The sequence below is a fragment of the Phoca vitulina genome, unplaced genomic scaffold (genome assembly GCF_004348235.1).
Source record: "Phoca vitulina isolate PV1807 unplaced genomic scaffold, GSC_HSeal_1.0 scaffold54, whole genome shotgun sequence".
Classification (NCBI taxonomy): Eukaryota; Metazoa; Chordata; class Mammalia; order Carnivora; family Phocidae; genus Phoca; species Phoca vitulina.
Genome location: NW_022589757.1, coordinates 7,298,885 through 7,317,390, shown reverse-complemented (window position 1 = coordinate 7,317,390; position 18,506 = coordinate 7,298,885). Strand labels below are relative to the sequence as shown.

General features: G+C 37.2%; 1 protein-coding gene across 4 annotated transcripts in view; it reads right to left on the bottom strand.

Annotated features, from left to right (window-relative positions):
* POU2F1 (POU class 2 homeobox 1) overlaps positions 1 to 18,506 on the bottom strand; it is a 178,157-nt gene that overhangs the window by 35,698 nt on the left and 123,953 nt on the right. For all 4 annotated transcript variants that reach the window (XM_032389450.1, XM_032389452.1, XM_032389453.1 and 1 more), the window contains 6 exons: positions 17,420 to 17,520; positions 13,061 to 13,114; positions 11,097 to 11,216; positions 8,621 to 8,809; positions 6,796 to 6,922; positions 5,610 to 5,704 (listed from right to left, as the gene is read on the bottom strand). In XM_032389450.1, coding sequence (XP_032245341.1) covers positions 5,610 to 5,704; positions 6,796 to 6,922; positions 8,621 to 8,809; positions 11,097 to 11,216; positions 13,061 to 13,114; positions 17,420 to 17,520 — 686 coding nt within the window. The remainder of the gene's footprint in view (positions 1 to 5,609; positions 5,705 to 6,795; positions 6,923 to 8,620; positions 8,810 to 11,096; positions 11,217 to 13,060; positions 13,115 to 17,419; positions 17,521 to 18,506) is intronic.

Below are 18,506 nucleotides of genomic sequence, written 5' to 3'. Positions count from 1 at the left end.
AGCTATATTCATAAAGAATTATGAAGACCATGTAACATCGTGGAAGGTACAACATAATGCTCAGTGAGAAAAGCAGTGTGTGAAACTGTGTGGACTATAATTATGGTTAAGGTTAAAAACATGTAAGTCCATGAAAAAGCTTAAATACTCAAAAATGAAACCATTATATTTGGGTTTTCAAATATATGTATGCATAAGATACATTTGTTCAGAGCATACTTAATGAATTAGACTTTATTTTAAAGAATCTATTTCACAAATATGCCACTTAATCTATAAGTTTCAAAACAGCTATCTTGTTTATACCATCATATCTCCAACTTATGACACAGTATTATAAAAATAATAAGATTAAAATGATTTTAAGGGGAAAGTAAATCACCTACAGTTTAAATAACTTAATAGCTTCTTTTTTGTGTATTTCTTTCCATAGACCTACATTTCTTTCCTTTTTTATCCTGTTTTTAATTTGTTGCACTAGGTTTATTTAATCTCTAAATGTTTCTCTCTCAAGTTATAAGTAATTTTCAAATCTTCAGTAACAAGTCATGCATCTCACTGATCAGAGTAACTTTTATGATAGGATTAAGACACTGGAAGGGGCCACAGGGCACAAAATCAAAACAGTAAACTTTGTTTTTACTCAGGTATGACTGACATAAGAAAAGCTGCATATATTTAATGTATACATCTTGGCGAGTTTGAAGGTAAGTATACATTCATGAATATATACTGTCACCATACACAGTGCCCTAAACTTACTCACTGCCTCTAAAAGGTTCTTCCCTCCCTTGGATCTACATTCTTAACTTTAACTATAATTATAGGATACATAATTTTATACTCTGCTTCATAATTATCATTTTCAAAGGCTAACTGAGGCAATATTATCATAATTAAACAATTTCTTCATTGCTAGACACTTTTTTCACTTATGTTTTCACTAAGATAGTTAACACCATAATGAAAAACCTTGTACATATGGTTCTTTTTCCCACCTTTGTAATTAGTTCTTTGAGATACATTCAGAAGTGATTTTCTATAAGATAAAGGGTACACCATAAATACACATCATGTTGGTTCTCACTACAAAATGCTAGTTTCTTCCAAGTGATTGTGTTAGCAGTTTTTAAAAATGTTTTGCGAAGTGAAGGAGTGTATGGTACTTCACTATTGCCTTAATTTGAATTTCTCTTATTACTCAAAGTAAAATTTTTCCCATGTGTCAATAATTACCTGTATTTCTTTATCAATGGATTTATATCCATAGCCAATACATCTATTAATGGTCTCATTCTCATCCTTATTGAGCTCACCAGATGTTATAGATTAAGGCTTTGTGTGTTGTAACAGTGCAAATAGATTTCCCAATCTGTTTTTTCCTTTTATTCTTCAGTGTACATAGGTTTTAAATTGTCATTTGGGTGAACTTTTTTTTCCCTTTCTAACATCTTATTGCTTCAAATCTGAGAAAGCTTTCACTTATTTCTAACTCAGATAAAATTCCTTTTAATAGTCTGCTAGCTTCCTCTATATATTTTTATATATTTATTTAAATCTATCTGAAGTTTATTTGAGGACATGAAGTAGTATAATCTTTTAAAGAAAATTTTAAATTTCCTTATTACACAAACATAAGGCTACTCTGTTTTGCTCACAAGCCGAGTGGAATCTGCCCTTGTGAGTATTTGTTAGTGGAAGGTGCTGCACACCCCTCCCCCCCCAACCCGCCGACTACAACATCGTTGCTGAGTTGACCCTTCCTGTGAAGTAGCCCAGGTGAGAGCTTACTGCCCAGGGTTACAGATGGAGTTTGTGGCTGTGAGTTTTCTTGTAATTTAAATGCGTCATATACCCCAAACTTCGACCTGGATAGTAATATGCTCTTTCCAACTGAACCAACCGGCCCAGAAAACTACACAATAGACATGACACAGGCCTACAACTGGAGTAAGCTCCTCTCTATCACCGTTTCAATGAAGACAACCAAGTTCATCTCTATTAGATGTTGTTGACACTGAGTAATATCCAACCTGACCATTTTAGAGGAGCCCAAACCAGCCCCAACCATGTTAGAATCCTGTGCCGCTGTACGCTTCCCAGTGAAACTGGTTGATAGGGAGAGGTGAATCTCAACTATCACACTGTTACTTCATCTCCAGGCTTGAAGTAACCCCGTTCTCAAATAATAAAGGACTAAAAATAGCTTGGGTACCTTTTGGTGGGGTGGTTACAGATAAGTTACCCCAACTCCAGAAACCTCAGGCTGGACTGGGCCAGATCTAGAAATGGTAGAGTAGAATTCAGTGAGCAGGAGTCAGGATGAAGCTACACAGCCCTGCCACTGTGTGCAGAGCGTGGAGGCCAGGAAGGAATTGCTGGTACAGGCTTTTTTCAAAACTCCAACCTGATTTTTATATGCAGCATAGTCACAATTAAATGCAAATTTAAGTGTACAGTTTGATGTTTTGACAACTGTATATAGTTATAGAACTGCTGCGACAATTAAGATACAGAACATTTCTATCCCCCAGACAAGTTCCTTTGTGCTCTTTGCCACCAATCTCCACCCTTAGCCCCCAGCCCCCGGCAAGCACTGATAGGATTTCTGTCCCTATAGTTTTGTCTTCTAAAACACCATCCACACTGAATCATACAGTATGCTGTCATTCATGTTTGGCTTCTTTCACTTAACATAATGCTTCGAAAATTTATATATGTTGGTGAATGTTTCAGAAGTATATTTCTTTCTATTGCTGAGTAGTATTCCATCACATGGACATGCCAAAAATTATGTTACCTATTCACTAGCTGTTGGACATTTAGGTTATTTCCAGTTTGGGGTGATGATGAATAAAACTGCTTTGAACATTTATATACAGGTCTTTGTGTGGACATATGCTTTCATTTCTAGGAGCAGAAGTGCTGGGTGATAAGGTACATGCATATTTAACTTTATAAGAAACTGCCGAACTGTTTGCACCGACTTGCAACCCCGCTAACATATAAAAGAACCCAGTTGCTTTACACTTGGTATTGCATAGTCTTTTTAATTTTGCCCATTCTAGTGGGTGTGTAGTGATATTTCATTTGCATTTCCCTGATAACTAATGATTTTGAGCATCTTTTTATATGGTTACTGGGCATTTGCATACCTTCCTCTTTGGTGAAGTATTTTCAAATATTTTGCACATACCCCCTTTTTAAATATTATTGAGTTGTGTGAATTTATTATAAATTCTGAAAACAAGTCTTATCAGATATAAATTTGAAGAATATTTTTTTCTAGTCTGTGCCTTTTCTTTTTATTCTTCTAACAAAAAATTTTTAATTTTTATAAAATTAAATTTACCCATTTTTTCTTTTATGATTAGTGCTTTTTGTGTCCTATTTTTTTTTTTTTTTTAAAGATTTATTTATTTTAGAGAGAGAACACACACGTGAGAGCCAGAGGTGGGGCAGAGGAAGAGGGAAAAGGAAAGAAGCAGACTCCCTGCTGAGCTTTGTGAAGCCCAAAGTGGGGCTTGACCCACCACCCTGAGATCATGACCTGAGCTGAAATCAAGAGTCAGACGCTCAACCGACTGAGCCACCCAGACACCCTTTTTTGTGTCCTATTTAAGAAATCATTACCTTGGGGCGCCTGGGTGGCTCAGGTGGTTAAGCATCTACCTTCCGCTTGGGTCATGATCCCAGGGTCCTAGGATTGAGCCGGGCATCGGGCTCCCTGCTCAGTGCGGAGTCTGCCTCTCCCTTTCCCTCTGCCCCTCCTCCCGCTCATGTTCTCTCTCTTTCTTAAATAAATAAATAAATAAATAAATAAATAAATAAATAAATAAATAAAATCTTAAAAAAAAAAAAAAGAAGAGAGAAATCATTTTCTTTCCAGGGACACAAAGATTTTTCCCTAAGTTTTCTTCTAGAAGGTTAGGTCCATAACCTATTTCAAATTAATCCCTGTAAATTGTGTAAAATAAAATCAAGGTTCTTTTTTTTGGGGGGGGGGGTCTATGGATAACCAAAGGCCTTCCTTTTCTCACTGAAATCCTTCGGCATTTTTGTGGAAAATCAGTTGGCCATAGACGTGTAGATCTACTTACCCTTCTATTCTGTTTCATTTCTATCCACGTGCCATTATTATGCTATCTTCATTACTATAGCTTTATAACAATTCTTGACATGAGGTAGTCTTTCAACTTTTTTACTTTTCAAAATTGTTTGATTACTCTATGTCCTCTACATTTCCACATAAATGTTAGAAATACCATGCAAATTTCTATTTAAAAAAGCCTGTTGGGTACTGATTGGAATTGTGTTGAATCCATAGATCAATTTGGAAAAGAATTCACATTTTAACAACATAAGCCTTCTGATTCATGAACATATTATATCTCTCCATTTGTTTAGGTCTTCTTTAATTTCACTCAGCAATATTTTGTAGTTTTCAATGTGTCTTACAAATGTTTTCGTTAAATTTATTTGTAAATATTTTTCCTCTTAATTTCAACTTCCAAACAATCCTTCTTAATACTGATTGATTACAAGAATCTAATCCTACATTCTTGCTAAACTCACTTACTAATTCCAGCAGCTTTCTGTAGATTCTTTAGGATTTTCTACATAGACAATCATGTCCTCTACCAATTAAGACAGGTTTACATCTTCCTTTCTAATCTACATGTCCTTTATTTTTTTTCTTGTGTTACTGCACTGCTAGGACCTACAGTACAAGCCAGATAAGTGGTAACAGTGGACATCCTTGCCTTATTCCTGATCTTAATGGGGAAGTATGATGTAGGGCCCTTTTTTTTTTTTTTTTTTTTGGTAGATGCCTTAGTAAGGTTTGAAAACTATTCCTAGTTTGCAAGAGTTTTTATCATAAACAGATTTGAATTTTGTCAAATCTGGCAATGTGCTAATGATAACTTCCAAGATTATAGACAAAGAGAATCTGAAATGGAAGGGGGATTCAGGATCAGTCAGTTCAATCACCTAATTTACAGAAGAAGAAATGAAGGTCCACAGAGGTGAAATGACATGCTCAAAGTCACAGCTGGTTACAAAACAAACTAGATCTAAAGCTTAAATCTCAAGATGCCTACGCATATGCATTTTTTGTAATTTACCTCTAGTAGAAATGAGCTAAAGCAACATCTTAGAGGTGAGAGGAAAGAAAACACAAAGATCAGAACTTCTTTGCAATTTCTGAGAAAGTGCAAAGGAATGTGATGTGTTTTAACTGAGGCACTAGGTTTCTAATGCAAGTGGTAATCTCTACTGCCAACTACGGGGAGGGGTCAGGGAAGACGAGAGGATGGCCAAACAGCCAGAACTCATTACTCATTTGCCACTAACAAAGTTATTCTTTATAAACATATAAGAAAATAGGAACTCCCTGAAGATTTTCAAAGACTACATCAATTTGGTAGCATTGCTTTACCAAGCTGGTAAGTCCTGTTTTGAATCTTTGATCACTTTGTGAAAACTATCTGGATTATTTTTATTAGGGTATTATGGGGTTCTGCTGTGTTTTTATAATTTAACAAAGTCCAAGAATCCCTCAAAACATCAAGGCAAGAGAAAGCAAACCTTAATGGGAGAAAACTGACCTGGGAGGTGAGGGTGATGCTTGGCTGCGACTGTAGGAGGTTGGCTTGGCTTTGCTGAGGTAGTTGCGTTAAAAGATTTTGCGCTTGCAGGAGACCTGTAAAACAAAAACGTGTCATGTCAGAAACACTAAAGATTACTTTGAACATATGACAAAATAGAGAATAAGAAAGCGAAGTGAAAATTTCCAACTGATCTCTTGATAGTTTTATCAGTCTTAAAACTCTTAATGTCTTATTTGCCTAAAATTCAATCTTGTTAAATACAAGTTGGGCAGAAGACATGGAACATTAAACTAAAACTGATGTATGTATTTGATACCGTGTCTGACAATCTCTCTGATCAGCCAATCCTTTATTTTAGTAAGGAATGGATGAAAATGAAGAAGTACTCTATACAGAAGCAGCTTGAAACTCTAAAAAGAGCTCACCTTCTTAACCCAGAATCCATTAGAAACTGCCAGTAGATGTTGGACCAGAGAATTGTCTGGTTCATGAAAGGAGCAGGCTATCTATTAAGAAGTGGAATAGGTATTTACACAATGAAAGATTTTAGAATGAACCATCAAGAAGAAGAAGGCTAAAGGACAGAAATAATGAGGAATTGGTAGAGATGCACTAGTGTTTCTTGGGATGAAGCCTTGATACCCTGAATCTCTCTACACTGACTCCATTAACCAATCTTACAAACATGATTGAACTTAACTGTTTGATACAGAAGTGACACAATATTTACCACTAAAAGGCCTTGAGCTTTTTTTTAATAACTCAAAAACCTGCAACTTCTAATATAACATCCTGTCCCTTCTCAAACTTTAAGAGAAAACAAATGATTGTTAGAAGCATATGCTTTTAATGCCCAGCCCACCTTTTTAAATACATTCTCAAGAAAAACTATCAAAATACTAGAAGTAATTTATGTTGAAGGATTTCATTTAGATTGTTGGCCAAACTCTTGGTTCCCCCCTAGTGATTAAACAGATGAAAGGCATTAAAGGACAACTTCAACATGTGGTATGCGTGACCAAAAAATGTATTTTTCTTAACATGATACTGAGTTTGAAGTTAGAGTAAATGTAATAAAAACACTGTGCTCATGGAGTTCCAGGGCCAGTATGACAGCAGTGGATGTAGGAGCCCCCAAAGGATAGCCCCATGTACCGCGGGCAGGTGCGGGGGAGGTGCTCACCCTGCTGGCCCTGGGGCGTCTGGGAGATGATGAATTGCGCTGGTTGCAGGTTGGTGGTCGGATGCACCAACACAAACTGCTGCAGGTTGAGATTCTGCTGCTGAAGCTGCTGCAGCTGCTGCAGATCCTAGAAAACCAGAATTACACCACAGATTAGAGATCCTGAAATCAAAACTCCCTGAATCATACAGTTCCCAGATGATGAACTGTGGCATCCAAATAAAAAAGAGTCAATATTTTACAGTCTTCCATTCTTCAGAACAGGGTATGCCCAGGTATGTTCCCAAAGAAGAAGCAAAGAAGAAACCTGGAGTGGCCATAAGGACTGATGATTTCTGTGGGAAGCTACTGCGTCATGACTTAGGCCAAACCTGATTTCCAATAGTTATTTCAAATTTCCTCAGAACAAATGGTTACAGTCGAGTGTTGTAACATGTAAAGACCAATATGGGTTTTAAAAATCAAGTGAGAAAAGAATATGTTGAGATTTTAAATATTCAATTGATCTTTCTCTTAAGTAAAAATGGAGAGCGCTAAGTTTGAATTTGCATCAATAAATTAAAATATCTATAACGATTCATTAAATTTGGCACCAGTCTAACTCAACTGAGAAATCAGTGTAAAAATACCTAAAAATAGCTATCCACATAAAAATCCAAGCCATAGCATACTAAACTTGCTTATCTTGGTTTAGCGTTTCATAATTTTCAATGTGTTTCCATGGCACATTATCTTATGAGAATAATGTCAACATAGGGTTCTCAAATCTTACACACTAAAAACATTGTATTTGGTAAGGAAGAAAGTGGCCAAAATTAAACATTATCTTGATAAAGCTTGTATATAATGGTCATAAAAATTAGTCTGACATCTATTCTTTTTTTTTTTTTTTTAAGATTTTATTTATTTATTTGACAGAGAGAGACAGCGAGAGAGGGAACACAAGCAGGGGGAGAGGGAGAGGGAGAAGCAGGCTTCCCCGCAGAGCAGGGAGCCCGATGCGGGGCTCAATCCCAGGACCCCGGGATCATGACCTGAGCCGAAGGCAGACGCTTAACGACTGAGCCACCCAGGCGCCCCAGTCTGACATCTATTCTTTACTCATATAGTTAACTGGCTCTTTTTCAATGTCTAGTCAAACTCTAGCTACGATGTAAATCCACTTCCGCACTTCTGAGTCTTCTCTAGGGGGACAGAGATCATTGTCTAGCACTAGACTCTTAAGAATTCTTTCTATGACATATTGATATGACTACTGGTACTTTTTTCCTCTCCTTGAGATAAAGGATTTCATTTACTACCTTTCTTCCTTGGTAGTATTGTCTATGCCTCTTAAATAACTTTTTATTATCTGTGGATACTTTGCCCTGAAATGTGAACACTGAAACCAAACAACATTCTAATGCAGTTCTGCACGGAGTTAATCACTCTGTAGCAGAGATGACGTGCCACCTCTCTCACACGAGTGGCAACATTCACTGCAGAGCACATGAAAGAACCCATGCCCGCCATAATTAGCTAATTAAAATAAATACAGTAATCCCCTGCTTCAGAAATATGCCAACTAATTATTCAAGAATTGTCACTTAATATAAACAGTCAGTTATTCAAATAATCAGTTATGTGTTTATAATATCAACTCAAATAAGCAAACAAATGTATTATTTCTAGTGCAGTGGTGAGGAAGGCTACCACATACTTCCCCGATCTAGAGCTTCTCAGGTCTTTAAGGGCCCACACTAACCATCAGGAAGTGAATTTTATACTAAAGGAAACCTGCCGTTTTCTGCCTCCCCTTCATGCCCAAGCCCCAGGAGAGACTCACCTGTGCGATCTGTATGGGCTGAGACAGGGGGATCTGCGTCATGGGCGTGGCGGCGGAGGCTGAGATGGTGGCCCCAGCAGCACTGTGCTGTTGGCTGGCGGAATGCTGCTGCACGGCCGCGGCCAGCAGCTGGGCCTGGGCCTGGGCCTGCTGGAGCAGTAACTGCTGCTGGGCTGGCGTCAAAGTAAGCTGAACAGAAGTACAACAAACATTCGGGAAGGTGTGAAGGACAAGGGCCCCTAATACAAGCCATGTGGTATAAGACCCTAGCGGCCCAACTTCACGTGGGTAGCATGAGACTAGAACGTTCATCAGCAATCAAGCTACCATTACTAGCAGAACGGTTACATTAAAACGGTGGTCCTCACTCTGGACTTCATCATTCAAGCTTGTCCAGGGCCCCAGGGTTCAGGCAAAAAAGTAATTAACTAGTAAGCAGGAAAAAAAGGAATCAGTGCTGACAGGATATGAAAAGAAATTTACACCCAACAGAACAGCAAGTGATTAGTCAGATGAATGAGGAACAAGGATGCTGGATCTGACCACGGAAAGAACTGATAAGGCCCAGCTGCTTCCCATTAGCATGAATCTCTGCCATATTCCATCATTTCCATTATGTCCGAAGATATGACTAAAGAATATGAGCTCCATTTGTTTCTTTTCCAAGTCTCCCTACAGCCCCTCCCTAACCCAGTCTTTTCTATTATTGAAAGCACTGGGTCTCTGCAACTTTACATCCCCTTTCCAACACATTATCTCGGTGAAACAGGTGGTGACAGCCGCTCTCTTTACATGCAAATGAATCCTAATGCCCAGGTTTCAGAGAAGCTCCAGCCACATGAACCTGGAATCCCAAGTGTCTCTTATTATTGTAGACACTAATCACCCAAAACAAACCCAAACAGTAAAACAGGAAATGTATTTAGAGCAGATTTAAACTTGCTTTCATAACGCAACTTATTTCAAACACAAAGTAGTAAGTGTGTTTTGCCTTCCTTTTGGTGGCATGATCTGATCAGACAAGAAGGAATCCTAGACTATCTCTCTCTCTCTTTTTAAGCTTCTCTTTTTTTGGTAATCTCTACACCCAACATGGGGCTTGAACTCACTACCCTGAGATCAAGATTCACATGCTCTTCCAACAGAGCCAGCCAGGTGCCCCACCTTGGAATATATTAAGTGCATTCACTTAGTGGCACAACTCTCCTTCTAAAAGGGTCCAATACAATTCACGCATTGGAGGCATAAGAATCAAAATCAAACCATTCAAAAACTTAATACCTATCAAGGTATATTTGACTATAAATATTTTATATAATACATAAACATACTAATCTTTGAGGAGATTTTTATTTTTACTTATTTTAAATTTTATTTAAATTCAATTAATTTACATAGTATATTATTAGTTTCAGAGATAGAGCTCAGTGATTCATCAGTTGCATATTTGCTCATTACATCACGTGCCCTCCTTAATGCCCATCGCCCAGTTACCCCATCCTCCCCCACCTCCCCTCCAGCAACCTTCAGTTTGTTTCCTATGATTAAAAGTCTCTTATAGTTTGTTTCTCTTGAGGGGATTTCTAAAATAGTTTCGCGACAATTCTTAAAAGAGCCTTTCCACTACCAAGACATACTTAACTAAAATAAAGGAAATAAAAATTTGTGTGGGTTGATGTGATGTGAATTGAACAATAACAAATAACTCTTCCTTACCACTCTCCTAGCCTTTCCACCCACAAAATAACTTAACAGCAAATGTTTAACACTGGAAAATATTTTTGGTGTCTTAGAGCAAAGAGAGCTGAAACGTTAAAAGTTAATATATTCATAAAGGCCAATTTATTACCAATAATAGTAAATGACATTTATCGACTGTTACGTGCCAAGCACCGTTCGTTCTTTGAGTTTTACAAATATTGTTACTCTTAACTCTTTGTAACAATATTGTGAAATAGCATCTTACATGGATAACATCTCCATTTCACCGAAGGAAAACTGAGGCACAGGGAGATGAAGTAATTAGCCCATACAGCAAACTGCAGAGCCAGGATAGGAGACCAGAGGTTTCGTTTGAGAACATTACACAGTAACTTAAAGAAAACGTTTTTCTTTTGTAGGTACTAGTCCTTTCTTTAACTTCTACTCTGCAGCAATATTGGAACTCCAAACTGATCACTCTAATTTCATCATTGTAATGGTCTCAATCACAGGATGACTCCACTGCATGATGAAGCAGCAGCTGAAATAGTTTAAAGAAGTCTTTAGCTTATCTAGAGCATCTGCAAAAGTAAGAAAAGATACCCTGAAAACGTATGACAAAGATAATTCCTTTTTCAGAGCTGCCTATAGTATAGAAAATGCCTTAAAGAAAACAGCGTCAGGCCTATATAGCAAACTGTTCTAACCCAAGCATTGGCCAGTGGCCGTTGTGACACAAAGAAAGCTTACTAGAATTCTCCCAGTGAAGACTCACCCCAGTTATCTGTCCTCCGGCCAGCATGAGTTGGGTCTGGGGGATGGCTGCTTGCACTGAAGGCTGCTGGGAGGGCTGGCTGGGCTGCTGGGAGTCCCCCGATTCTTCATTAGATTTAGACTGAGGTGGGTGGGTGGTGGTGGGAAGGAATAAGAGATTTCAAATAATTGATTAAAAAACCTATACTTATTTACAACATGGATTTATCTAGTCATGAGTTTTCTGGTTTCATTCTTTTCCTTTCCTATTAATCTCTGTATTTTCCTAATTTTAACACCGTAAGTTTTTAGACTTTTTTCCCTTTAAAAATCACATTTATTATTTGTTGTTTTCTAACTATAAAAGAAATGATCAAATACGGAACACATAAAAGTAGAAAAATAAAATATAAAAATTATCCACAATACAAGTTTTTGGTGTAGACTTTTTGTTCCAATGCCAGCGAAACTGCAATTACAACTTTTAAGAAGAAAAAATAATTGGGTCCTCCACAAATCAACAGGATTGTTTAGAAACCCCAATCCTCAACTTTGGAAATAAGGAGAAAGGGAAGAGCACATTCTCAATCCATTTCTACATTAGACCCTCCATCCCAACATTCTAAGATGTAGTTTGGTGGTCAGCCTGAAACTTCCTTATATATCATCTCAGAAATTGGTTACTTGACCTACAGAAGTTTTCATCTAATATTGAAAATAACTGTAAATTTAGCATCTCCCATCAAGTAACACACAAATTTAGAGGGAAAATGCTGCAGTCAAGAGGGAAAGAGGACACAGTCCTAAAAGGGACACTAAGGGGAAATTTTATGGTAATTAAAACTGGTTATGCAGAGCATTAAAATTCTGCATAGATTTGCATACTTCCCACCACCTGTTTTGGGGACTGCAGCAAGGCTAATTAACATAAAGGCTCTGATTAATTCTGCCAGTCACTGAGAGAGAATTACAGTGCAGGACTGTAAACACGCCGTACTGGAGAGACAGTCTGTTTGCCAACATCTCTCTAAGGGATGGAAGTTTACCATGGCAACCAAGGCAATTTTCCGCCTCCTCTCCCTCAGAAAGGAAGGTCATATTATCTCCTTTTCTCTTCTCTTCTCCCTTCCATGTGTTACTAGGTCCATATTCCACTGGGTTTCATGGAATGCTCAACCCAAGGTCTTTAGTCATTAGCAACACTGAAATCAATCTTCTAGAATAGGGTTTTCTCCTCTTGACTGTTAGTAACCCAAACACTATAACGAAAGGAAGCTGGAGATCAACTAACTATGGAGTAATGCATAATAACTGAACTTTGCATGTTTTACCATATGATTTATATCAGCAAAGTAGCCAGATTTAAATTTTGTTTTTAAAATTTTGACTGTATGAAGCCCGTCAATGACTATAACAGGTTTAGTTAGAAACCTTAGAATCATAGCATTTTAGAGCAGAGAGGAACCTTGGCAAGCTTCTAAACTTCCCTACTTAAATAAATGTAAGAGAAAAGGAACCCCAGGAGGTTAAGTGACTCGCTAAAGATCACACAGCTAGTTAGTGGCAGAGTGAGAATGTAAACCTAAGACCTTTGTATCTCAGTCCAGTGTTCTTTCCTCTACACCATAAAATGACAATTAAAAAAGACATCTGGAAACAGAAAGGGCATTAATATTTATCTGGCTTTGTGTTTAGGTATGTGTTATCACTGTATAACTTAGAAACAGTTTACTAAACTTATGTATCCAACTCTGAAAGTACACTTTTCTTGTTCACCTTTTGTCATTCACGGTAGCATAATATGAACTGGATTTTCATTAATGTCAATGATTATCATTATTTGGAACTTAATGAAATTAGGTAATAAAAAAAGGTAATACTTCTAAATATTTCCTATTATAAAATTATTGCATGCTCATTATAAAAAATCCAAAAAATATGGTAAAAATGTGTAAAACTGATCCATAATCCCATGACCCAGCTTACCTGTACATTTAAAGACTGAGCAGCAGCCTGTAAACTTGTTCCAGCGAGCTGGACCTAAAAGTAATCAGGTAAAGTTCTAGTCTGATATGGTTGACATCCATCATTATAAGTTGACATCAACAAGTATTTCAAGAATCTCTACTAAGTGCATGTCACTGAGTTAGAGCTGAGAACACAAAGAGGCCTATCTTATAGGGTTAAAACTTTATGGACAAGCTCACAGTTCCTCTACCTCCCACCAGAAAATGCTGTTAACATTTCTTTTCTAAAAATGTTTTCCCACACTAAACTAGCATCATCAGACATGCCATACTGTATTAGGCATTCCTTATATAACATCCTGTTTGTATTCACTGGACATTTAGATTCTAAAAACTTAATTCATCTTCCATTGTATTAAAGAACACGTAAGAACAAGCTACTTATATACATTATTTTTATCATTATAAACAATCAGAATAATCTACTCATTCTAATTTCAAAATGTTCATGTACATATCAGAGTAAAAACCTTACATATATATACACAGTCAAGTTCTTAAAACATTTATAGTCATAATTCAAAACTGCTGGCTGAAATAAAGAATCTGTCTTATAAACCACACATGAAAGTGTCATAATATTTATTTAATACATTTTATGCATTCAGAAAGCTAAAACCATGATTATATTAGAATAAGGATCATTATTTGACAACCATGTTAATTATAACTGATTCTGGCAAGTGTCATCAATGGATGATGCTTTAATGGGTGAAATCTGAGGAATAACATGATAGTTACATATTCTCAACTCTCTCTCCATAGATATTTACTAATTACAAAAGGTAATTAAATGACACATGTGCCTTCTGGTATGATCCACTAAGAACACAGCATTACTTATGTTGTATTCCTCCCCAAACCCAAACTGAGCAACACTATACAAAATAACTAGTTTGTATTCTTCAAAAATGTCAATGTCTTGAAAACAAAGAAAGACTATGTTGGGAGAGAAAGAATATAAACTAGGGTAGAAAAAATGGAAGCCTAAATTAGAATGGCAGCAGTCAGCATAAAAAGTAGTTAACATGAGAGGCATTCCAAGGTACTACATAGGATCCTGGCAAATGAATGGATATAGATAAAGAAAAAAGTCATGAATTATTCCAGGGTTCAAATCTGAGAGATTGGAAAAAAGGCAGTGTCATTGACAGGAAGTCAATAAGTTCCATTTTGGATATATCACACAGCATCAAGGTTTCCTAAAGTTAAATATAAGTGTTGATATGGAGCTCAGGATAGAGTTCAGAGCTAAAGTGAACAGACTGCTGCCCTTTATTTAAAACTAATGGTCCTGTTAGTAGATAAGAGCCCTCAGAAACAAACCTAGACATTTACAGAGAACATATTTTTGATGCAGTGTAATCAAGGGAGGATTATCTGAAAAGATAGTATGTTTAAGACCCAAAGGGTGCCTGGGTGGCTCAGTCGTTAAGCATCTGCCTTTGGCTCAGGTCATGATCCCAGGGTCCTGGGATCGAGCCCCGCATCGGGCTCCCTGCTCAGCGGGAAGCCTGCTTCTCCCTCTCCCACTCCCCCTGCTTGTGTTCCCTCTCTCGCTGTATCTCTGTCAAATAAATAAAATCTTAAAAAAAAAATTATAAGACCCAAAGGCTAAAAATTCAGCCAAAGAGCCAAAGGAAAGAGTTTTGGGTACAAAGATTTAAAGGAGATAAAGTTTCTATGTGATTTCATTTAAATCATGTTGTTTCTGGGTAAACGTTTGTTGAGGAAGAGGATAGTTACAGGTCTTAAAAGTATCTCCTCATGGATTATTTCTGGAATTTGAAATTTATATTATAGTTGTATAAAAGAATGCTGTTTTTAGGAAAAATGTGATGAAGTATTTAGAAGTAGAAGGTCACAGTGCCTGCAACTTACTCTAAAATGATTTTATTTATTTATCTGACAGAGAGAGACACAGCGAGAGCAGGAACACAAGCAGGGGGAGTGGGAGAGGGAGAAGCAGGCTTCCCGTGGAGCAGGGAGCCCGATGCGGGGCTCAATCTCAGGACCCTGGGATCATGACCTGAGCCAAAGGCAGACGCTTAACGACTGAGCCACCCAGGCGTCCCTGTATATACATTTTTTATATGTGTGTTTGTACACCCACATACACACACACACACACAGAGCAAAGATAGTAAACAGTAATAGTTGGTGATTCCAAGTGAAGGGCTTTCAATTGAAAACTGTCCTATAGTTATAACTATTCTATAGATTTGAAAATTTTCAAAATAGAAAATAAAAAGTGAGAGCATCCTTTTACCACTTCATTTAGCTACCTCCCAACATCCTTCAAAATTTAGCTCAAAAGTCATCCTCTCTATGATAAATGTCTTAGATTATACAAGTTGAGCTAATTATTTCTACCTCTCTATTCCTATACAACTTTACCATTCATTTATTCAGTAAATAATTACTTAACATCTATTATAATTTGGGCTCTTTGGAAAATGCTAGGATAAAGATAAATAAGAAAAGGTTCCCATCTTCATGGAACTTATGGGGTGACAGATCCAAAGTCATCTACTTTGTATATGTGTACACACATCTATAATTATTTTAAGGAAAAGGTCAGAGTGTGAACCTGGTCAATAAGAGGGCTAGAAATAGAAGGTAAGTGTCACATTCATGTTAATTATGTGTCTAATCAGATGGTGAGCAATTCTGAGGGGACGGACATCTTGATGGAGAATTCAGTGATGTCATGATTTCATATCAAATTCACTGATTTAAAGTCCTTTGGTTTAGGGGATATTGAAGATTCAATGATTTTGGTAATCAGCTGGAGGCCTTGGAGCTGAGTAAGAGTTGTACTCTTCTTAGAATTTGGATCCAATGGAGAAAAGACTGCATATCATCTATGTACCTTTGGGGATTTTTTTTTCTTTTTTTTTTTTTTTAATTTTTTTATTGTTATGTTAATCCCCCATACATTACATCATTAGTTTTAGATATAGTGTTCCATGATTCATTGTTTGTGCATAACACCCAGTGCTCCATGCAGAACGTGCCCTGCTCAATACCCATCACCAGGCTAAGCCATCCTCCCAACCCCCTCCCCTCTAGAACCCTCAGTTTGTTTTTCAGAGTCCATCGTCTCTCATGGTTCTTCTCCCCCTCCGATTTCCCCCCCTTCATTCTTCCCCTCCTGCTACATTCTTCTTCTTCTTTTTTTCTTTCTTAACATATATTGCATTATTTGTTTCAGAGGTACAGATCTGAGATTCAACAGTCTTGCACAATTCCTTTGGGGATTTTTTAATACGTTTTGACCACCACAAATTTAAGCCAGATAGAGGCTTAATATGTACCACATACATTGACTACCAAAAATGTTATTCCTCTAAGAAACCAGAAAACTTGTTGGAGGCTATAAATGTTTTTATTTTTTAATTTTGTTTTTTAAACATTATTTATTTATTTGAGAGAGAGAGTACACAGAGTGAGAGGGAGAAGCAAACACGCTGCTGAGCAGAGAGCCTGATGTGGGGCTCAATCCCAGGACCCTGAGATCATGACCTGAGCTAAAGGCAGATGCTTAACCAACTGAGCCACCCAGGTGCCCCCAACAAATGTTTTTAGAAGAAAATCGACATGAAAATAACATTTTTGGTTTTCTATAATATATTCTTAAATTATTTTAGATGCTAAATCATCTTAATATTTTATCTAGAAGTTTCATATAGAAGTTTCTCTACTTCGAAAAACACAAACAAAGCTACGCACTTGAGCAAAAGTGTGTCACAGCTAGGGCCTCACTCCAGTAGGAGACGCTAATTGCTGCCTGCATAGTAATCCTTTGAATTTGTGAATAAATGGGCTTTAGAGGACCTTTCTAAAATTGCACCTATTTCAAGTGCAGGAGCTTCTTTTATATAAAGTTCAGGTAGTCTAAAGACAGAATTTATGAGCTCAGAAGACATATGAAGATACATTTTATGAAAACATATTCTGAATTGAGAGCCTTACACAGGTCTTGGGCAATGGTGGCTACATCCTTTTGGATGACTCTGTAATCTACTACCTTCAGTGAGCCATCACAGACCCACAGTGACAAAAACAGTAACCCGGTTGTTACGTGTATTCCATTCATAACAAAGAATTCTTTTTCTCACAAAGCTGTGAGGTCAATAGCTATAGAGTCAATTAAACTAAGAATCTAGACTAACATTCAAAAGAACACAATCAGATGTGATTAGGACCAGGCTTTAATCATTTTAAAAAGTCCCACATACTGAAATAACTTCCCCAGGCCTTAACATTCCATGCCTCCAGTTTTTACTCTCCCGTATGGTTGAGCAGAGCATTCTACCTGATGGAGATGTCCAAGGAAAGCCTGGGCCTGGGCTGTTGAGATTGCTCCTCCAACAGGCACAGGCTGCTTCTGAAAGTCCAGACCATTGGTTTGTGTGCCTAGAAAGCAAGCAAAAGCATGTAACTATTAAAAACAAACTCGACTTCAGTCACGAGCATTTATCAGGTATCTATTTTGTATTAGTACTTTCCTAAGTACCTCCATGGATGAGAGGGATTTCAAAGAAAGATGAAATACAGTAAAATGTTTTCTCCTCTCAAGGGAGGACTGTAGGACAAGTAAATGAACACAAAGGTTAGGAAACAAACAAAAATATAATGACTTCTAATCATAAGACAGTGTCACAGAATTCAGAAGTGATGCAGTGATTGGGGTCAGAATAAGCATGGCACTTACAAGCATTAAGGAAGAGAGTATCACTACTACTGTTGTAAAGAATGGTATGAGACAGACTTCCAAGGAGGAACTGAAGCTCTCTTCTGGTCTCCCCCTTCTCAAGATTTGGCATGGGCAGAAGAAATTCACTAGTAACTTTGCAAGATGATTTATTCTTAACTTATACTTTTAATACATGACAATCTGATGGCAAAAACAACCATTTACATGATAAACAAAATAGTTTTACTAATTTCTTGAATCCTAAAGCATATATCTAATTAGCAAGAGCCCTGCTGTAATTATAATCTTCCAAATGTTATGCCTGTGTGTTTTAACCACTTATGCTGCAATCTGATGCTAGAATAGGACCAATTTATGGAAAGACATACCATCCTAATATTCAGAAATATTTTTTAAGGATATAATACATTGTTTACAAACTAAAATATCCAGATATTATTTAGAAATTATCAGAATTCCTTGTACTCAATAAAATGTAACAGACTACAGGAACCTGCAAGAACCACTGAGGCACATGAATGTGGTACTGAACTTCCATTTCCTACCACCCAAACAACCCGTCTGCCCATCCTCATTCTTGTGTGTACACACACAGAGCACACCAGTCAGGACAGGATAAGCCAGAACCTTAAGGTAGTATTTCTAAATGGCTACTCACTTCTGCCATTATATATCCTAACAAACT